This window comes from Tenrec ecaudatus, chromosome X, assembly GCF_050624435.1.
Source record: "Tenrec ecaudatus isolate mTenEca1 chromosome X, mTenEca1.hap1, whole genome shotgun sequence".
NCBI lineage: Eukaryota > Metazoa > Chordata > Mammalia > Afrosoricida > Tenrecidae > Tenrec > Tenrec ecaudatus.
In genome coordinates this window covers 54,604,490-54,626,666 of record NC_134548.1, presented here as the reverse complement: position 1 = coordinate 54,626,666, position 22,177 = coordinate 54,604,490, and the positions used below count along the sequence as shown (strand labels likewise).

Here is a 22,177-nt window from a genome sequence, read left to right as displayed (position 1 = left end):
CCCTTCATTTATCTTACTTTCACTCCTTTGTCCCAGTGAAAGCAGTCAATCAGATGCGGATCCCTCCATTTTCAGCCAATTAATAGCAGCCCTTTTCCTAACCTAACGAACTAAATAGCCCCTAGCACGAAAATCGATCAGGACCAGGACTCTACTATCCTCAGGCTTATCATCCAACCATGGGCCAATTATAAATCATAAATTAACCACACATCAATCACAACCTGCTCTCTCTCAATGGTTTTCTGCTTTCGAACTTTTATCCGTGTCGGAACCCCTTCCAATTCAGCTCTGTTAGTGAAGAAAGAGCCTATTGTATCTTTCCTACTTTTATTTGACAATAACAAACTGTATATTAAAAAGGGGAAAGGCGTGTTGGCCCTGGATTTCCCCCCTCTCGGTATCCCCAAGAATCCCCCACCCCTACACCCCATCAGGGACTTCCCTCCCCCTGCCTTGTGATGGGGTGAGGATCTTGAAGCATGGAAATGGAGTGTGTGTGTGTGTGTGTGTGTGTGTGTGTGTGTGTGTCATGGAGGAGTGTTGAGAGTCAAGGAAGGAGAGAGGAAAGGGGTAGACAGAGGGTCTTCCTCATCCCCCATCATAACTGGCACCCTAAGGAGGAGTCTTGAGGGCCCACAATGTGCCTTAGCCTATGAGACGGTAGAAGATCCAGCATCCAAAAGTGACCCAGTGACTGGCCCAGCTGAGCTCTGACCACTTGTGGACAGTGTATGCCATGCCGTAGCCCTGTGGGAGAGAGAGGCGATGGTCCCACTCAGAGGAGTGTCTCAGGAGAACTCATCATTTGCATACATCTAAGACTATACAATAACCCTAAATAACCTGAGGTGAGACCCTCTAGAAGGGTCCCACATGTAGGTATGAGGTTACTTGCTCCCTCATCATTTGCAATAGGAAAAGACCGGAAACTATCTGAGTATCCACCAATAAGGGTCAAATGAAATCAACAATGTCACATCCTTCCAGTAGAAAAAACGAACAATTAAAACGAATGATGATAGACACTCTACGTGCTGAGGAAGACTTGCTGATCAAAAGACTTGCAAGGTGTATGTTCAAAGGCAAAATGTCGACTAATGCCACGTTGAGGGTAAAACCCAGGGGGAGGGAATTAAAACTAATTTCTTTATTTGCTTGGTATGCTTACAATTTGGGAGGATATTTTTATAAAATGAATAAAAGTGGTTGCCTGTGATGTGGCAGGGGGCAGAACTGGGAAGAAAAGACAAGAAGTGTGAGCAAGACATTTCCCTGAATATTGTTTCATCTTTGAACCATTGAAATATTTTAATAAAAATAAAACAAAAACATTACCCAGATTTGGAATTTACAAAATTATTTTCAATCATAAAATGATAAAAATCTATGAGAGTGACGAGTGCAACGAATGTATAAGGGTGCTTTGCTGAATTGATGTATGTACAGATTGTGATAAGAGCCTTATGAGCCCCAATAAAAAGATTTAAAAAAAAAAGAAAGAAAATGATTAGGGCAAAGAATGTACGGATGTGCTTTATACAATTGATGTATGTATATGTATATGTATGGATTGTGATAAGAGTTGTATGAGCCCCTAATAAAATGTAAAAAAATAAATAAATTTTAAAAAATGATAAAAATCATTTTCTCTTTAATTAAAAAATTTAAGCTAAAAAAGAAGTGAAAACTGAACTTTGCCAGAGCCACAGGAATAAAAGTGATTTTCAAGCTATTTTAATGTAGAAATAAAATCTGGAATTTGCATCATTGACACAAATGAAAATAATATAAATGTTCTAAGTAGCAAGATCCAGTTTCCACACTCAGCCTGAGTCAAACTTTTTTAAATTAAAAAACAAACCAACAAACACCTATATCTTGCAAATCCCACTTAAAGAAAAATAAAAATTTCATCATAAAAAAGCAAAACTTGGATACTGCATATCATCTCTATTAAAAAAAACCCTTTTAAATGAAAAAAAAATTAATAAAATATATTTTGTACACTTCACCCAACTAAAAGACCCAAGAGTGTGACTCAACCAGAGGGACGATGACAAAAGAGGGCTGAGGAAGACTGGCTACACTAAAGAAATGCACCGTGCAGATAGTGCCATCCCCTGGATACCTCCCCCCAGGGCCCCACCTCACCTGCTCCTCTGTGGTGTCATCCACATCAACATCGAACAGGGAGCCCAGGTAGGCCAGGTGGAAGATGGCCAGGCCCCCAAAGAGCAGGTTTAAGGCTCGCACCCCCAGGCCCTGTGGGGGACAGATGGATAGCCTTGGCAGCTGGACCTACTCACTGCCCCCCCACCTCCACCTGGGCAGGGAAGACCAGGGAGACATACAAGGCACAGTGGGTGCAAGGAGTAAGGGTATCCCGGTTACTCCCTGAGGTAATAAAGAGTTGATTCAGCTCCTCCTGTGGGAGCCCCGAGGGTATCCAAGGATGTGGGTACTGTTAACAATGAGGGTGTACAGGTCAAGTGTGGGGCAAGTATGTCCATTTGCAGGAGATGAGAGTATTCAGGCAGGGGAGGAAGGTCGGTGGGGCTTTGAGTCACAAGGGGTTTATGGTGATGAACCTGGTTGTCCAGTGGGAGGACAAATAAATATGAGGTTGTCTATAATTCATATTGCAAAAATAATGAAAAACAAAACACCCCCCCCTCTCCCAATTCCTACCATGACCTACAGTGCCCCAAAGGAGTCAGCCACTAACTGTGTCTGCTCACACTTCCCACCTCTCACGCCCTCTGCTCAGGTCACACCGACACCTGGCTGCTCCTCACATGTTCCAGGCCTCCTCTCATCTCAGGGCTTTTCCACGGCAGGTGCTCTATGCCTGGAATGGCTCTCTCCTTCGGCCTCTTTCAGTTAAAGAGCTCAAAGTCACTCAGGAGGGAGGCCTTCCCAGACAGCCCTATGGAAACTTGCGACCACTTACCTCCGGGTACTTCCCATTCTCCTTCGCTCCTCCACAGCGCTAATCAAGATCTAACAAACTGTCACATGTATTTTTATTGACTGTCACCCCATGAAAATGTTTGCCCTACATAGGCAGGGCTTTCGGCTTGCTTTATTTACTGTCTCCAGCACCTAGAACAGCGCTCCAGGAAGCCAGGTCCTCTGAGACAGATAGAAGATGGCAGCTGAAGTAATGCATTTTTGAGGGGGGTGTTTTGGGCACCAGGATGGTTGTCCAGGCTGAACCCTCACCAAGCGATGCTGGTGTGAACAGTCTGGCAGGCATCGTTTGGATAAGACGCAGGCACTGAGGATCCGAGCCAGGCGCTTCCGGAGGACTGGAGTAGGTGGGTGAGTAGAAATAAGGAAGTCAGGTTAGCCTCAGGGGATGGTGTTCCACCCCCACCCCCACCAGCTTCTACCCTGTCTCCCAGAGTGGCCCCTGCACTCACCATGCTCCACATAAGTGATAAAGGCCAGAGACAGCAGCACGGCGGCCAGGTGGAAGCTGAAGCCCTGGGGGGACCCAGGGGCAATGAGGTGAATAAGGAGGTCCTGCGCCCCCTCCCTCGGCTTCCACCCTGATCCCACTCCACCCTGCTCACGTGCAGGAGGGCGCTGGCTGCGTAGGTGACCAGCACCGCGGAGAAGGTCCCCAAGCGGAGAGCATTCTTGAAAACGTCTGGAGGGGGAAGAGGTGCATCAAGATTCGCCTGAGATGCTCCAGGCCTTCTTGGAGAGCCACAGGACAAGGTTAGAGCACCTACCATCTGGTCAAACCGCCAAGTCTTTAAAAGAGTATCAAATTTCACCTGTCCAAGAGAATTCTCATGGTTTCCGAACTCCTCTCACCCTTTCCCCAGTTACGTCAATGTCAACTCCAGCCTTCTCGTTCCTCAGCAGTCAGCCACTTTTGGTTCCTTTCCCTCCCACGACTGCTCCTGCAGCGGCGGTTCGTCATTCTGCCACCTTCTAACTGATGCAGAGTCTGACTTCTCACCACACCCATGGCCACCCCCTGTCACCGCTGGCGTGGGCTACTGCAGTGGGCTCCTCCCTGCTTCTGCCCCTCAGTCTGTCCTCCGCAGCTTCAATCTTCCAACAGCCCGCGGCCCCCCTCTGCTCGGAATCTCCTCAGGGTTTCTCTGAGCCTGCATTTCACTCAGAAAAACCCAATAACCCGCAAAATACTTGGTCATCAGCAGCCTCTGTGCTACTCCCAGCCTCCCCGGGACACCACCACTCCCCCCCCTCACCTGTGTAGCCTCACCTCCTTCCACTGTCCCCCTCACCCACGCCACTGTAGCCAGGAGAGTCTCCTCACGGTTCTGCACACGTGCCATGCATGCTCTCACCTCAGGGCTTTTGCCCGGACGGACTCTTCCCTCCACCTTCTTGAGGTCATTGCTCAAGTGGGACTCGCCCTGGCTAATGTTTCCAAGTTGCAATCTTTGCCACTGTTCACTCCTGGTCCACATCTAGTTGCTTATTTTTTTCCCACAGTAGCACAGAACTATTGTGTGTTTTTTCCCTCTGATTTATTCTCGTCCTCCCATTAAAATGCCAGCTACACAAAGGCAGGGGTTTCTGTCTTTGCAGCCACCGTTGAACACACTGTAGGTGCTCGAGAAAGAGCTATGTGTGAAAGGCTCTACTTTGAGAACTCCCAGCTCTACAGTGACCTAGTGACTCACAGTTATTTAGCCAATACGACATGGGCAGGTTCCAGCTTGTGACAACTTCCACCATGGACCGGGGCAGCTCCACATTCAGTGGCTTAGACACCGTTAGGTCCCTATGGATGCACGAGACATACAAACCCATTTGGGATGTCAACCCATCTGTCTTCCACTCTTTTTTCCTCCCCTGGGAGAGCACCCCACCTCCTCCCACAGCTCCTCTAGGCAGCACCCCCTGCCCTCCCCACACCATTTCAGGTGGTCCTTCTCCTCGGTGAAGCCAGCCCCCGCCAGCGTGGCCGTGGCTTCGGACAGAAAGCCCACAAAATAGTTGCTGAAGTGGAAGGAGACAGCACTCTCGTAGGCGCGCAGCCACCTGGGGAGATGGGAGCAGGAAGAGCGGCATTGTGCCCAGATCTTGGCGTGATACCCCCACCACCTGTTGGCATCCTGGCCCCGATTGGGTGGACTCACCTTACCATGGTGCCCCTAGGGTCCCCAGGGGTCAGGAGAGCAGCAGAGAAGAAAGGAAAGAGGGTCAGAGAGGCCCAGGAAGTTGACCTGAGTCATTCATCGATTAGATAGATAGAAAGAGTGGTAAAAGAGGTGGACAGACAGCCAGTCATACATACAACGCCAGACGGTTTCATGCGGATGTGACAGGAGCTGTCTTAGCATATGACGTGGTTCCGTAGCCTCATGGGGCCAGACATCCAGACTCAGCCATCATCAGAAACTTAACTTCACAGCCCCAGACAAGCACCCTCCCACTCCCAGCTTCATAATTCACTACCTGATTTAGCCCCCAAATTCCCACTGCTAGGCATAGAGACCATCAACCACCCTCCACCCTGTCCACGTGCACAAACACAGCCACCCTGTTAGTTGCACAACTAGACATTGCCCCCCCCCCCAAAACAAAAAACAAAACAAAAAAAACGATGGGTCCTGGAACTAGGCCTTGTTTGAATGCTTGGCTACTTAGTTGGGTGACATTGGGTAAGTCACTCAACCTTTCAAAGCCCCATTTGGCAACAGAGATAACCATCAGCCAGGGTATGGCAGTGGGTGGGAAGGATGTTACGTAATCAAGACAGCTGGTTCTGATTTTTGACTTACAGTCAGTCCCACAGATGGACACCAGCACACAGTCACTTCGGACCTCACAGCTAGCCAACACCAAGCTGCCAGCAGCACACAGGCAGAATCGGTCACAGAAAAGCACACAAGCTATCACAGTCAGCTGTGAAGACAGGTGACAATGACAGGATCCAATGGCAGTCACACATTCCATCACTGACAATGGCACAACAGACAGCCATAGCTCACAGGTCCACACATAAGCCTAAGACAGAGTTAAAGAAAGGCTCCTCCCTAGTACAGTCACAATACTAGTTTCTAATGGGGAAATAGCTGAAGAGATGGACAACCAGTTACACCAGAAGTCTCAAAGTACATTGAGTCATAGCGCCAACCTTGGTCAAACAGATAGCCACAGACAGCCACTCACTCCGTGTCTAGTCCTGGTGGGGGTAGGGGTGGGGGGGTGGGGGTCAGACTCAGATTTAACAAAAGCAATCCACCACAGACTGTGCCTCCCACTCCCCAGTTAGTCCCACTTGCCCTCAGTACCTGCCCTCATTTACCTGGCTTTGCGTTTCTTGCTGTAGTAACAGAAGACAGACAGAAGTATTAAGAGATAGGCTCAGGGTTGGGGAGACCCCCAGGCCCCTACCCAACCCCATTAATACAGGACAGAGGCCTCAAAAGCTGTGCTCACTTGCGAAGGAGACGGTCCCCGTCGAGGGGTATGAAGTACGGGAAGAGGTAGGGGCCCACACAGGTGGACAGCACAAGGCACAGCAGGGCCAGCACCAGGCTCCGGGCCACCTTCTGCAGCCACCGGCAGCTCTGTGGAGATTAAGACTCCATAAGCACTGTCGTGTGGCCATTCCCACAGTCCCTGCCCACCTGTCCACCCAGGACCTCACCAGTGGGCGGCCTTGGACAGCCTGTAGGTAGCTGTGGAAGGGTATCCAGGGCCCAAAGACGATGGTACCCACGAAGTAGAGGTAGCCCATGAACTCCACTGGTGAGGGTACTGCACCCACCTCGCCCCGGTCCAGGTCGAAGCCCAGAGACACCGCCTTCATGGCCACGATCATCTGAGCCCCTATGTGTGGCGCCCATGGTCAAGTGGAGGGTCAGAGAGCATGGCAGCGTGAGGGGGATGGGAGCATCATGTGAGTGGGAAAGAGAGGTACAAGGACAGAGAGATAGGCATGGAGTCAGATAGGTAGGTGGGCAAGTGGACCCAGGCTAGACAAGTATATGGGATGGGACAGATTTTGGGGGCGGGGTGGGGCGGGGGAAGACCGCATGATGGAAAGAGACATAGACACAGGGGATCTGAGGCTTGTGTGTGAAGTGGGGTGGGCAGATCCAGGGAAAAAAACAGGGGGAAGGAAAAATGAGGGGGGGGATAAGAGATGTAGGCGGGGCGCCGAAAGGCTAGCCGGTGAGAGGGGCAGGGCTGCCTACCTCGCATCTTGTGCCATGTCACGGTGTCCACCATGTGCATCTCACTAGGGGGAAAAGGTGCTGGTCTTCACTCTATGACCCCCAGGGCCTCAGAGACCACAGAGGTGTCGAAACGGTGATGCCTTCCCTTGTCCACTGAGGAACAACTCTGAACTCCCTCCTCTGGGAGAACCCAAGCCCCCTTTATCCCATATAATCTTGCGAATGGGCAAGGCTCCCAGATTTCTTCCCTAAGGAGATCTCCCTGCCCTGTGTAACCTCCCGTGACAACAATTTCCCCAGATTCCTTCCTCCAGAGACATTTAACACCTTCTCTGTATTACGTGTTAGGCAGCTAACTGCCAGCCTACCAGCCATTGTGAGGGAAAACAACGAAGCCCTCTGCGCTGGTGGATGGACAGGCTGGGGAACCGTACAGAGCAGTTCTATACTGTCTTACAGGGTGGCTGGGAAACAGAACCAGCTCTGGGGCATGGCTGGTTTTCTGTTCAGTGTCTTCTCAGAGGAGAATTCTTCTCCCAGGTGCCTCTGGGGGAATTCCACGCCCTCCCAATCCAGGACAACCTGCCAAGGAGGAGCCCTAGGGGCCTATCTGCCCTTTGCCTAAGGGTGTCGGGAGGAGGACTCACACCCATACCCCATAAGTAAGTAGATGAGGATGGTGACTGAGAGGAAGACTCCGCGATGGGAGGAATGTCGGCAGAGGAATAGCACAAGGTAACACAGGAGGCTGAGTAGCACGACCCAAACCATGTGCAGTTGGAAGAAGTGGTAGAGGCTGAAGAATCCTCCTGCTACGGTGCTTGCATGCTTCAGGTAGGATGGCAACCCTTTGGGTAAAAGAAAAGGAGAAAGAGAAGATGCATGGGCTTGGGAGGAGGGGAAGGGCAACCCAGGCAGAAGCCACAGCCTGGGCAAAGGCCCAGAGGTTGCACATTGGTGGGACAGAAGAGGCTCAAAGCAGGTGTTGGGCAGCTGGAGTCAGTATCAGGGCTTGAGTTCAAAGGAAAAGAATATATCTAAAGGGCATTTGGGGCACCCTGGAGGAAATTCGATTATCACTTAAGCAGAGGCTGTGATTGTGGAGAATCTTGGGGAGGGGGGAGGGTGCACAAATGGAAGCGTTTGGTGTGTGTGTGTGTGTGTGAACTATCATAATGTCAAGTTATTCAAGTGATTCAGAAAGACTAGCGAACTAGCTAGTTACACAGACAGAATTAATGTGGCAAGATGCTGACTGCTGAGGTACATTTGGGTGTTCATTGTAGTGTGCTTGTGACTTATTGTATTTCAAGACAGTAACTCTGGGGGAAAAGAAAACATCCATCTATGAAAAAAAGAGAAAAGAAAAATTTTGTAGACCCATTAGAGATTTCCAGAAATCTCTGCATCCTCTAAGCCTTAGAAATCACGGGTCTTGGAACCTTATCATTTTAGAGTCCCCAAAGCCTTGGATACAGACCTGCTGCGACTATAGAAAAACTCCAGAATCCTAAAATCGAGAAATCTCTTCATGGTTCTACAAGTCCTGAACCCAGGACCATTGAGGTGAATGGCTTGGCATCACAGGACCTGCCTTGGCATGGTATAGCATGTAGTGGCTGGGGCCCAGCAGGAATGTGGTGGAATGAGGTGAGGTAGGCCTGGTAGGGTGTGGTGGGGCTGGACTTGGTGGGGATTGGTTTGGCAGGGAAGGGCAAGGTGTGGCTTGTGTGGTTGAATGTGGCAGGAATGATATGGTCTGGTGTGGCAGGCACTTACCAAGCCTCCAGAGGAGGCGGCAGGTGAGGCAGATGGCAAGGAGCAGCCAGATCTGATCTAGGCCCTGCTGGGCAGTAGGCAGGAGACAACCCTGCAGCAGTTGCTGGAAAAATTCCTGGCGGCTGAAGGTGGCCATTGTGGACCCCCAGGGTTGGGCGGGCAGACCTGCCAAAGAGGGGGTAGAAAGGGAGCTGAGATATCTACAGGGCAGACCAGGTTCAAGGGATGATCTTGAGCAATCAAATTTCCATCTGCGGCTGCCCGACCCATGTAGAGACAGGTACTGGGGGATTGGAGAATGCGAGCATCAGATACCTCAGATCCAGGGTGGACCAACTGTGTGTGTGTGTGTGCGCGCGCGCGCGCGCGCCACCCCCCGCCCTCGCGCGCGCACACACAGACAGATGTTCTGGGCGCGCGCACACACACAGCCTGTGACCTGTAGGGAATGAAGGACCTCTCTCTTGATGCTGTGAACCGCCGGGATCCTGCGGTGATTGAATGGTGTATACATTCCTAGGCCTGTATATCAAATGGGGAGGTGGAGGGGTGAGCGTCCTGATTTCCCAGGTAGAACCAGCTTGAATAGCTCTGTGTGGAGGGCAGGGAGAGGGATCTTGTGATATTTGGGGGCCGTGTGCATCCCTCCTTGTATGGATGGGGGTATCCTGTATCCCCTTGTGCCCCATCTCACCCCCACTGGGCCGCTCGCGGCCACCAACAAAGCTCTGTCCAGGTCCGGGGGCTGCGGGGAGGTAAAGGTGTCAAGGGGACAAGGTCGATCAGGGAGTCCAAAAGGTGATGGGGAGTGGGCATCAGGCGCTACTGATCAGTGCGGGGAAGGCAGGTTAGCGATGGGAGCGGGGAACCACGCGCGCACTCTTGGCGACCTACCTGGCAGGAAGGAACCCGTGGTCGGGGGGCCGGGACCGCACCACCGCCGCTGCGGCTGCCGCCTCCTCCGGGCAGCCTCCCCCGCAGGCCCAAAGGCCGGGACCAGCTGCGGCTCCCAGAGCGGCGCGGAGAGCGGGCCCTTTAAAAGCCGGGAAGGCCCGGCCCGCGGCTCAGCCAATGAGAGTGCGGGATCAGGGCGGGGACTGGAGGTGGGGGAGCGGGGGAATCGAGGGAAGGAGGAGCGGGAGGGTTGAGTGAAGTGAGACGCGGGCGGACGTAGGCGCGCGGAATGTTCGCGCCCTCACCTTTCCGGCTTGTTAGTGCTTGATTGAGCCCCTGAACTTTTGTGTTGGGTGAGTCTTTGGCCCGCCAAGATTAGAACAAATTTGGGACTCGCCAGATTTCTAATCCTTGGAAGCCAAGCTGGGAAAGAAAGATGGGGATGGGGATGGAGAGAGGAGGAAAGCGCCCCCTCCCCTCCCCGTCCCCCAACTCGCCTACTACTCGCACATGTTTTCTCAACACTTTGTGGGGACCCCCATTTCACGAATGAGAAAATAAGCTGAGGTCTCATCTTCCCCATCCTTTGAAAAAACGAAAGAACCTTCAAATTCTTCCCTATCTCCAAGCTCCCTCTAAACCTAATGCCCAGGGGACAGAAACACTTTAATGACTGTGTCACCTAGGAGCATGAATTAGGTGCTTCTGTTCCCCCACCCCCCACCCCCAGGGGCTTCCTGGGAGTGCTTTGTAAGTCATTCATAACTGATTTGCTGTCTTAATTACCCCCAGGACGTGTTGGGACCTGTTTTCTTTCAAAGCAATTAGCAACAGTACCCTGTGAACCTGAAGGCATCCACTGCAGAGGACCGATCCTGAACATTTATAAAACACTTATAGTACCCTCAACTCAGATTTGGACTTGGTCCTCTCAGAGCCCACACTAAGGATTTATGCGGTGTCTGGATAGTCCACTCTTCCTTATGCTGATGAAGGGTACAGGAAGGGGCTTCCAAAAGTTTGTGGAAAAGTAGAATGACAAGATAATAGAAAACGGGGGGTGGGGGGAAAGAGAATAGAAAACGGATCTGTAATTCATAATAAGAAGTAAAAAAAAAGAATAGAGTTTTCTCATGAACTTTCAAACAGTATAAATATATACTCTTTCCCCCAAACTGCTTCCTCAGGAGACAGGATGTAGCAGGTTGGGAATCACAAGGTCAGCAGTTGGAACCACCAGCTTCTTGGGAGGAAAGGTGAGGCTTACTGCTCCCATAAGGATTTCCAGCCTCAGAATCCCAAAGGGGCAGTTCTACTCACTCCTATCTATAGATTGTGAGTTAGAATTAACTTGATGGCAATGGATATATATGTATCCCTGCCATCAAGTCGATACCAATTCATAGTGACTCTACAAGATAGGGTAGAACCACCTGGGGGGGAGGGGTTCCAAACTGTAATTCTTTCTCCCACAACATGGCTGGTGGTTCTGAACTGCAGACCTTGCTGTTAGCAGCCCAAAGTGAGAACAATTTATACCATGTCAAAAGGGCAGTTTTAGCAAGTTTGACGGACTCCAATTGTGTTCCTTTGAAATGTTCTTTGAGTTTGGGGAACAAAAGGAAGTCTGGAGGGGCAACACCAGGGCTGCAAGATGAATGGGGAAAGGTACCCCAAGGCAATTCTCCTGGGACTGTCCTTGCTGCCCTCTACCAGCAAAGAATGAAGGAGCAGGTACATTGTTGCAATAGCAAAATCCCTCAGGGCAACTTTCTTTTTGTAAAAATTGTTTCAATTTTCTTTTGTCTCTGTAGATAATTCTTCTTTTTTATTATTAGGGGCTCATACAACTATCACAATCCATACATACATCAATTGTGTAAAGCACATTTGTGCACTCATTGCCCTCATTCTCAAAACATGTGCTCTCCACCTAATTCCCTAGCATAAGGTCCTCATTTCCCCCCTCCCTCCCGCTTCCCCCTCCCTCACGAACCCTTGATAATTTATAAATTATTATTTTGTCATATCTTGAAGGGCAACTTTCTTTATCTCACCAATGCATTTTACAATATTCTTTTTCAAACGAGTTGCTTTAATTCCAGGTGGTACCGATTTCTGGGCACAGCAAATCCCGAAGAGCAGCTCTGGTAGGATTCTGGACGAGATTCACTCTGCCCTCCCGGCTAAGATGGGAATGGCTGAGCCTGAAGGGAAGTACTAAAGAGATGAACAAGTGTACCATTTGTTTTCTTCTTTTCTCCAAAAGTTTATTGTGGAGTACACAGCGGACTCCAACACAACACTTCATCCTAACTATAGGTGGCAGCAGACGAGAAAGCAGGGAATCCAGCTGTTCGCACAGGAATGGAATCCAGGGTCATCATGGCCTCAGTCACCAAGACCGGCTGACTTTTGGCCTGATGATGTCTTCATTCCGCCTGTGGCCAGGGCCCTTCCACTGGGCCTCCACGGCCCGCTTCTTTTGTTCTTTCTGTTTCTGCTTGCCGCCTTATCTTCTTCATCTATTTCGTTGGTCTGCTTCTTGGGTGGTTTCAGGGGGTTCTTCTTGCCACCTTCGTGGCCTAATATGGCACCTCAGTTTTTACTGTTCTTAAAACTACTTCATAATAAGCACCTGTGCTTGTCCCGTGTGCTTTGAGAAAATCTACCAAACAACAACAACAAAATAACCTGCCCCCTAATCTGCTTTAAACTGTCCTGGCCCAACCGATCCCCTCCGAAGCCACCGTTTTGATTGGACCTATTTTTTGCAGGCACCCTAATGACACAAGTGTGTCACTGAGAGGACTTGTCTGCAGCCACCCACTGACTGCAGAGGTGTGTTTGAACATGCGTCGTTTGAAAGAAACTTGTGTATGTATGGACTGGGACTTGAGTAGTAATGCCTTTTTACTTTTGATGCGTGTGTGTATGCGTGGCACGCACATGCCCATGCGTGTGTATTTCAAAAAAGCCCATTTTCCCAAAGGGGGATTTCTTGGGGACCCATTAGATATGCCCATGATTGTGGAGACGGCATAGGACTTTGCCACATTTCCTTCTGATATACACGAGTCATAGCCAACAGGACAGCCACTAATAACTAATCCTTGGCTATGAAATAGAATGGACAAGCCAGGTCAGGCTGGACCTCACTCTGACCTGAGAAGCGAAGAGAAACAGATTCTAATCACATTAAATGCTCACCTATGTGGAACTCCACAAGTCACATCCACTGACGCCAGCGGGCTTAGGGCACCTTATTAAAGCAATGAGAACCGGTAGCAGTTCTTTGTGTGGAAACACCAATGCAAGCGAAGAGGGATGTATAAATCTCTGCTTTAAAAAAAATTAGCACGAAGTTACATGGAGTTTTAACTCAAATTACTATTCATGTATACTACTTGAAAAATAGTTAACAGATTAAATAATGAATAATTGCATAGGCCAGATGCACGAATACCAATTCCTTTTCTTTACAGCAGAATACCGGCCTCACATATTTTATGAATTCAAGTTCATTATAATTTTCTCTCAGTTTACAAACATAGTCAACAATGACTCTCTCTCTATCTATATAGATAGATAGATACAGATATATATCCCTCATCCAGATTTAGCACTTATTGGAACTCGACCGTAGTTGCTTAAGCTACACTTTTTAATGTACTTTCCCTTTATAGGAAATGCAGTGGCATAGTGGGCTACATGCTGCGCTGCTGAGTGATCAGCAGTTTGAACCCAGCAGCTGCTCTTCGGGAGAAAGATGAGGCTTTCTGCTCCTGTAGAGTTGCCATCTCGGAAGCCCACAGTGGTGGTTCTATCTTGTCCTGCAGGGTCACTACGAGTCAGACTTGACTTGATGACAGTGAGTTGAGTTTCTTTCCCCCTCTTTGTTGTTTTGCTGTAAAGCAAGCCCTAGATTTCCCCCTACTCAAGGTAACATCTCTAAGAAATACTGCTTCCCCCACCCTGTTTTTATACTTAACAAAATTGAACTTGGTCTCACTCAGTTCACTCAGCTCTCATTCTAACCCCTCCCATCAGATTCTTGATTTTGTCTCTGTGTGTGTGGGTGTGTGTGTGTTTCAAAGCTCCCCTCAGATACTTGATTTTGTCTCTGTGTGAGCACGTGTATGTGTGTGTATGAATGCCGTAGAATAGAACAATGAATGCAGGAGAGAGATGTTGACTACCGCATTACATTTTTTCCCACTTAATCTGTACACATTTCTGCATGCTTCTCTAAGAGATAAGAGCGCTTTAAAACAACAACAACATGACTACACATCGTTATCACATCTAAAAATCAGTAGTTCCTGAATAGCATTAAATCCTGAGTTAGTGCTCAAAACTCCCTGAATTGTCTCAAGCCTTGAAATAGTGTTTTCTTGTCCTAGTCAAAGTCCAAAGAAGATCACAGTGCGCAGTGCAGACAATTATTTTATTAGGCTCTTCTACTCGTAGCCTTTGGGCTACGTTTCAAAAACAAAACCAAATTCTGGCCCTCCCGTCTTTCTGATGCATAATGACCCTACAGACAGAGGAGAACTGCCCTTTGTGTTTCTGGGACTTGAAATCTTTTACAGGCTCATCTTTCTGCCATGGAGCAAAAGGGACTGGTGGGTTCAAACCACTAACCTTGCAGATAGCTGCTTAATATGCAGACGCTCTGCCAGCAGGAACCCTTCCAAGGCTTATCCTCAAGTCTTTGTTTTAAATCTCTTTGTGAAGCCAGTTCGACTCTGTCCTGTAGGGTCACTATGCATTGCAATAGACTGAGTGTCACGGTTTTTTGTTTTTTAAGTAAGGAGTTCAGTGGTGGCTCAGTGGTCAAAGTGCTCACCTGCCAGTGGAAAGGCCAACGCCATGGTTCATACCCACCGACCACTGTGCAGGTGGGGCTGGGGGAGATGAGACTGTCTACTCTGGTAAAGAGTTTTTCCTTTCCACAACACATGTGCATAGCTTTATTTGTCTACTTAGACCTAACCTTTCCATGGCCCTTCGGCAAAATTTGAGTGTGCAAAATGTATTCCTAAGCGGCCATGCAAACAAAGCGTTCACATTTCTACTAGCAGGAAATACAGATAAACGAACGAGTCACATTAGGGAGAGTTGATTTTATAATTTTTCTAATAACAAAAATTATGTAGATCATGAACTGTAGATAATTGTTGTGGCCATAGGTATTTAAAAATTTCTAAGCAAAGTGCTTTAAGAATTAAAAAGTTAAAACTTGGACCCATCAAAATGTATGGTCAAAAAAATATATGGTCTCAGAAACCCTGCGGAGCTCTTATGGTGTCCTGCTTCGGAGTTGCGCTGCTACCGAACCTCTCCGATTCGCTGTAGAGCCGGTCCGTGGTAGCAAGACGGGGCTTCCCACTCCCATACCTGTAACCAGTGACAGTCTCAGAAACTCACAGTGGCAGTTTTACCTTGCAGCCCCCCTTTTTATAGGGTCGCTGTGAGTCGAAATCAACTGGCCGGCATTGGGTTTGGTTTGTTAAGTTCCTTTTAATTGATAGATTTCCACTGTCTGGCTCTTTTGTCTCCCCGATGGTAAGGAGCCGGGCTTTTTGTTCCCGAGGCTTCCTTTGCTTGGGATTCCGCTGGTTACCCGAAAGGCCTTTACACTTGTTTCTCTGTTCTTGTGTTTTCTGCAAATTGGCAGTTAGATTAGATGCGAGAGCAGATACTAGGATGACTTTTGTTTGGGCCAAGCTACTGGAACGGTTAAAATTTTAAAGTGCTCATGGATACAAGTTTATGGAATGAAAGACTCCTACACCGACTTATTTAATATAAGCCCATGGAATTTGAATATACAAGTAGCTCACACATTGTCTAGTTTTTTTGGTTTACCATGTGTTAAGTGTACAAATAGCTTATTCCTTTTCATTGTTGTGTGGCAATTTATTATAGAGCACCCTACAATTGCATGCTCTGCTATTGAAGGATATTTGGTTTTTCCAATTTTTGAACATGATCATTAGTGTTCGTAGGAATATTCACGTTGAGCCATAGAATATATGCATCATGAACTTTACTAGCTATTGCCGAATTACTTTCTAGCATACCCACCTATACTTCCACCAACTGTTTGAAAGCTCCCTTCGCTACAGCCTTCCTTGAAATGGAGCTGTTTGATGTTTGGCAATCTGGTGGCATTGATTTAATTTGGCATTTCCCAGGTTCCTAAAGAAATGAAGTCATATATATATATATATATGCCATTTCAAGTCTCTTCTTCTGGGAATTACCTATTCGTGCCAGTTGTCTATTGCTAGATTGCACTGTTGTTCTTTTTCTTCTCGATGGGAGCAGCACTTGTGGCACAGCAGGCTGAGCGTTGCAGTGGCTTGACCCTACCAGGCTGCTCTGTTGGAGCAAAAGGAGATAGTTCATTTCCTTAATGATTTACAGCCTCCACAGGGTAAGCCACTGGGAGGTTTGATACGTTGTTGAATACAAAAATGATTGTTTGCTCTGTAAATCCTCACCGAATTCACAATAAAAGGTGTTTTGTTTTTTTCATTTTGATTTTAAGATTTACAACCTGAGCAACCACATGGAGCCATTCTGCTCTCTCTGGGGAAGTCCCTGTAGGTGGACTTGAGAAACCACATGGAGCCATTCTGCTCTGTCTGGGGAAGTCCTTGGGAGCTGGACTTGACCAGACAGCAGTGGGTCTCTCCTCTCCCAAACTCACTGCCATTGAATCCATTCGGACTCATTACAATATTTGTAGGACAGAGCAGAACATTAGCTTTCTGAGATTTCAAACCTTTATGGGAATAGACAGCCTCGTTTTTCCCCCTTGGGGCTGCTGGTGGGTTCCAATTACTGACCTGTAGTTAGCAATTTATTTATGTCAATTGGAACACGTCGATTCTTCATTTAATCTACAGGTTAAAGTCAGTTACTATCATTATTTTGATGATCAGACTGATCTAAATTCAGCCAGTCCCTGGCTCTGGTGTCTTTTTGACAGGGACCCATCATTTTTTAGCCCATTATATTATTATTTTTTAGGTAACATCAAACTGCTTCAAGTTCGTCTTGTACTTTCCCAGTCCCAGCCCAGAAGTCAGACGTATTCTCAAGAAGCCTTGCTTTCTTCTATAGGTAGTGCCTGACGTGGGATGTACTCATATTAAAACTATACCAAGATGCACTTACAGCCATTTGTTTTGTTTGTTAGTTTTATCATTCATAATAAATACTACATATAATGTTAAAATATGCCTGCAGGTTTATATATAATTTTTACAACCCTCAAAGACACAAATTGGATTATAAATATACCAATAATAAAAAAGCAAAAATAATGAAAACTAAAATCAATAAAAGAGGGATTTGACTTAGGTCAGAATTGCTTTAAGATGGAGTCATCAACCAGAACCCCGTTGTAAATTAGAGACTGCTTAAGAGTTGATGATGGTGTTTAGGAAACCAAGATCTATGCAGTAAAATGTTCATTGCTTCTGCAATATTCCTGATTCTAGACAGTCTTAGTGAACACATACATATTTATACCCCCAAGCCCATTATGGTTAAGTCAATTCTGACCCACAGTGACTCTATAGGACAGATGGGATTCTTTATGGAAGCAGACAACTTCATCTTTGTTGTGTACACTGCTAAGCTGGTTCTTTGTAACCCAGTGCTTAACCTGCTGTGCCACCAGGGCACTTTACATACACAGTCCTACACATTTCGATATCCATTTTTCTGTTTGTGTATTACAGTCCATGGATTCTTACTGACACCTCCAATACCGACCCGACCCCAGTGTTCATTCTAGACTTTGCCCTTTCTCCAAATGCGAGGAACCAGATTCTCAGGAGCCATGGAAGTTGTACTTATTTCCTCAGTTCTAGGATATACGGTTTCAGAATTACACATTTATTTTTCTCACTGTGGAAAATAAGCCTACCAATGTCTGTGGAAAATAAGCCTACCAACTCAAATTACCAACTGCCACTGTGGAAAATAAGCCTACCAACAAGTTTTTCTTGTCGTTGGCCTGCTGCGATGGCTAAAATTACTTGACTTAGTTCTCCCTGCTCCCTTTAGGCAAGGCTGTGTGATTCATTTGAAAATTAGTTATATTCATTTGTTTATGCTTGTATTCCACTTTAGGCTTCCCCCCCCCCCATAGTCGTTAAATTTATTTTAAGTATGTAAAACATTCACATGGTTTCAAAAGCCAGAACAATACCAAAACATTTACACAGAGAGGGGTCATTTTTTCCATCATATTCCTTCTGTTCTGCTTCCAGACGCTCTCCCGTCTCTAGACAGTGAAGGAGTTAATCCTCCCTGCCATCCAGCCAGTGCTGACTCATAGAAACCTTTTGTGGGTTTTTGAGACTGTAACTGTCTGCAGTAGTAGAAAGCCTGTTCTTTCTCCCGAATGATTTACTAGGCCTCTTCTAATCAGAGTCTTTGTAACTCTCACCAAAGATTGTGTAGACTCCCTACCATCAAGGCAATTCTGACTCATAGAGACCCTACAGGGCAGGGGAGAACCCTCTCAGTGAATTTCCAAGACTAATTCTTTTAAAAAGATTTTTTAAAGCATTTTTATTGGTACCTAATCCACATATCATACAATTCAATTGTTCAAACTGGGAAACTCAATAGAAAGAATGAAAACAAAATCAAAACAAAGTGGTAAGGATAAAATAATAATAATATAAAGATAATACAAATAATGAGTAAGAAAGTAAAGATCACCCTCGATATTTAAAATGTGAGGGAGGGAGGGGAAAATGAGGAGCTGATACCAAGGGTTCAAGTAGAAAGTAGGTGTTTTGAGAATGATGAGGGCAACATATGTACGAATGTGCTGGACACAAGCGATGTATGTACGGATTTTAAAAATTGTATGAACCCCTAATAAAATGATTTTTAAAATTTTTAAATATTTAAAATGCAAGGTAAGATACTTTTGTCATGGAACACACAAGAGATCTTTGCACCTAGAACAAATTCAGGTTGGGTCAATAGGGAGGTCAGTTGACCCAAATATCGAGTTCCACCCGGCATCATCAAAATGACAATGATCTCTGTCTGATAGTAAGGCTGTTCCAAACCTTTGCCTGTGAATAGTGGGGGTCTGCCATTGGCTTAATCTTATGAGTTACTCTGCAGATGGGTTTTGAGCTCCCACTGTCTTCCATAACGTTCTACCAATTAGGTGTTTATCATTTTAGCTCTGATACTTTTCCCTTCATCATATTTGAATTTTGTTATTGTCATCGTTGGATCACAGTAGCTGGTGTGCTTCTTCCACGTGGACTTAGTTAACTCCTTGCTCGGATAGCTGATTGTTTGGTTATAAGCCTGAAGACCCCAGACACTATTCAGCATGATAGCCAAGCACCATCTGCTCTCTTCACCACACTTTGCTGGAGCACCCTTATCTTCAGTGATCTCTTCATGAAGGCGAGTATGGAGCAGAGCCATGTTATCAGAACTAACTGTTCTTGGATTGGGGCTAGAGTTAAGTAGGAACCCAAAATCCATCTGCTTGTCATTGGGATATGCATGTCTCAGGTTTTCTTTGGTGGCTGTAATAGGACAAAATCAAAACCCGGTAAGACCAGCTACACAAATAACGGCAACAAACCAACCAGGAGACAAACAGAAACACAAACAAACAAACAAGCACACAAACAAGCTAAAGGCTAGGAAAACAAAAACCCATAGAAACAAAAAAGTTCAATGTCAATCATCCCCCTGGGGTATAAGGCAGTAGCATTGAGAACATCTTCAGTTTTCCCAGTGTTAGTCTGAGGAGTCTATATGAGTACATTTCCACCTTGAGCTACAACCCATGAGTTGTTGGCCTCCACAGTTTGAGCTACCATTTGATTGTGCTCTGTTGACTCCAAGTGTGGGGATTGGCCACGGGGGTGGTGGGAGGGACCTTCCTGAATTAATTCTTCCAAGTGCACGTTCCTGTCCAGCAGGTCAAAACCTGTCATAAGACTCAAATTCTTTACAGGGGTAGAAACAAAATGAAACAACACACCACACTCACTCTCATCAAGTAGATGCAGACTCATAGGACAGGGCAGAACTGTCCCTGTGAGTTTCCCAGACTGTGGGTTTACCTCAGGGCCACTGGTGGTTTTGAAAAACTGACCTTGCAGCCCAATAGGTAACCACTATGCTACCAGGATTCCTAAAGATTGGATGGTATTATGCAAATGAGGTGCTTGTGGCTCACCAAGAAGATCAGATGGCTTGTTAATAATGTAAATAAGGTGCAAAAAAATGTGCATGGTTGTTGGGAGCCATCCCAGCCATGCTGTCTAGCAAAGCTCCAGCCTGGTGGAAGGAGCATCTGCAGAGCAGAGCTTCCCAGGGAGGGTCTCCAACATCCCTCAAATATTTGCTGTTGTGAAATCCATTCTTGAGAATTTTGTGCGTTGTCATGTTTACCGCACCAGGAGAGGATGTGAGGGCAGTCTTGAGAAGTATGAATGAAAGCAGATCTAAACTTGCTTCAATAAGATGGGGCTTTCCGTAACTGAGGCATTGGAGAGGCTTAGACGGCGAGATATTTTTGGGAATTCTGAGAAGGATATGTGGGAATTGAGTGAGGAAGAAACCCAAAATTTGAGATCAGAGGAGAAAATGAAACCCACCAAAAAAACCCTGGATTCCATTCAGATTAGGTAGTGGGAGACTCTTTTTGCCTCCCCGATATAGAGGACCTTATAGACTGCCTCCCCCAACTGACGCCCCTTTACCTTGGACAGGGGCTTATATAGAAGGAGCGAGAATGGTTAACATTAATAGAAAACACGTAAAAGGGGAAACATTAAGTCTTTGGCAAAGAATCAGACGGTTTGGCTCCCCAAGGTGCCTCAGGGGTATAAAAAATAAAAGAGACATAGGTAGACTATGGAACAGTTACCATGGGAAAGCTTATAAAGGAAAATATTTGAGAAGCATTTAACTCTGCTTAGAGATATTTTTAGAATAAGCTAGGCTTTGAAGGAGCACGTGAGGTAGTTTCATTGTGTTAAGTTAGTCAACCAGGAAAGAAACATTGTGAGCAAAAAATAGGGCAGTGAGTAGGATATGAGTCTAACCAAATTTTCTGAACACCTCAATAAAGAATAGCATGTGGCGTATAAGACAAACAGTACAGGGGGAAAAAACAAGGAGGAGGGGAGGGAGGGCAAAAAAAGAGGACCTGATGCAAAGGGCTTAAGTGGAGAGCAAATGCTTTGAGAATGATTGGGGCAGGGAATGTGCAGATGTACTGTATACAATTGATGTATGTATATGTGTGGATTGTGATAAGAGTTGTATGAGCCCCTAATAAAATGTAAAAAAAGAAAAGAGGAGAAAAAAAAGAAAATGATTAGGGCAAAGAATGTACAGATGTGCTTTATACAATTGATGTATGTATATGTATGGGTTGTGATAAGAGTTGTATGAGCCCCTAATAAAATGTTTAAAAAAAAACAGTAGGAGGACAGAAAGTGACAGAAAAAAGTAGAGCCCTTATCAGGTTGTAGTGGAAGCAATAAGGATGACTTTGGAGTTAATCATAGGGAATTGTTTTTACATAGTGGTCTGCAAAACTTTAAAAAAATCATTTTAGCATTTTATGGTATGAATAAACTGTTTGGAAGAACTCAGCAGAGATTGCTTCCACCAGAACATTTCTCGTGTCTGTCTCGTCTGTGTTCGCCGACTCCACACCTCGGGGGGGGGCGGGGGGGGGCAGAGGGGAGACCATGCAAATAAGGTGTTTGGTCAGTTTTGCCATCCTGAAGCAGAAGGGGATATCTCACCACCATCAAGATGGAAGAACTGGGAGCAAAGTCCATCCTTTGGATTTGGATCCCTGCGCTGAAAACCTCCTAGATCTAGAAGAGAGAGAGAAAGAGAGAGAGAGTGAGCGAGCTCCATTGGAGACACAGTGGCAGAGAAGCAGCAGCAGAACCAGAGACCAGCAGGAGACAGCACAGTGGGCTGCCCTGTCCTTGTAGCAAGAAAACTGCCTGCCTTCTGTCAGGAAGCTTGCTGGTGGAGTGGGGTGCCCCCAGACCTTTGTTGTGGGAAGTAGTTATGTTTGCCATCCCAGAATTAGAGTTGAGAGCCTTTGGGCCAAGGCCAAAACTGAGGGCCAAGAGATAACCTATTTGTGAGTATGACTAAGAAGAGGCTGTCCTGCTTGAAGAACTACATCCTGAATTATTTCCGGTCTTCATTTGTAGCCTTTTATTACTCTAATTGTGGTAGTTACAGAATCCGGTGTCACTTTGAGGATTAAGAGTGAAGGGGTGGAGTTT

The 22,177-nt window shown here is 46.6% G+C and overlaps 1 protein-coding gene across 4 annotated transcripts; it reads right to left on the bottom strand.

The window, feature by feature from the left end:
- Positions 1 to 493: 493 nt before the first annotated feature.
- Positions 494 to 9,984, bottom strand: PORCN (porcupine O-acyltransferase). Of its 4 annotated transcripts, none has more exons than XM_075538723.1 (14): positions 9,849 to 9,984; positions 8,955 to 9,119; positions 7,831 to 8,023; positions 7,194 to 7,237; positions 6,644 to 6,825; positions 6,433 to 6,563; positions 6,299 to 6,316; positions 4,903 to 5,028; positions 4,668 to 4,768; positions 3,579 to 3,655; positions 3,426 to 3,489; positions 3,226 to 3,311; positions 2,155 to 2,265; positions 494 to 750 (listed from the first exon to the last, which is right to left on the bottom strand). In XM_075538723.1, the coding sequence occupies exons 2-14, from the start codon at positions 9,088 to 9,090 to the stop codon at positions 649 to 651; spliced, it is 1,371 nt and encodes a 456-aa protein (XP_075394838.1). In that variant the 5' UTR covers positions 9,091 to 9,119; positions 9,849 to 9,984; the 3' UTR covers positions 494 to 648. The 4 variants fall into 4 exon arrangements, with proteins under 4 accessions (XP_075394838.1, XP_075394837.1, XP_075394839.1 ...); XM_075538722.1 differs by having other exon boundaries at positions 3,426 to 3,481; positions 9,849 to 9,961; XM_075538724.1 differs by lacking the exon at positions 6,299 to 6,316.
- Between the last annotated feature and the right edge of the window lie 12,193 nt (positions 9,985 to 22,177).

What these genes read in the sequence shown, in the direction of transcription:
- PORCN (XM_075538723.1), bottom strand. Translation starts at nt 9,090, where the DNA reads ATGGCCACCTTCAGCCGCCAGGAATTTTTCCAGCAACTGCTGCAGGGT. An exon ending in CTGTCCAAGGCCGCCCACTG is followed by an intron (nt 6,564 to 6,643) that starts GTGAGGTCCTGG and finishes TAATCTCCACAG; the next exon opens with AGCTGCCGGTGGCTGCAGAA. An exon ending in CAGCCAGCGCCCTCCTGCAC is followed by an intron (nt 3,490 to 3,578) that starts GTGAGCAGGGTG and finishes GGGTCCCCCCAG; the next exon opens with GGCTTCAGCTTCCACCTGGC.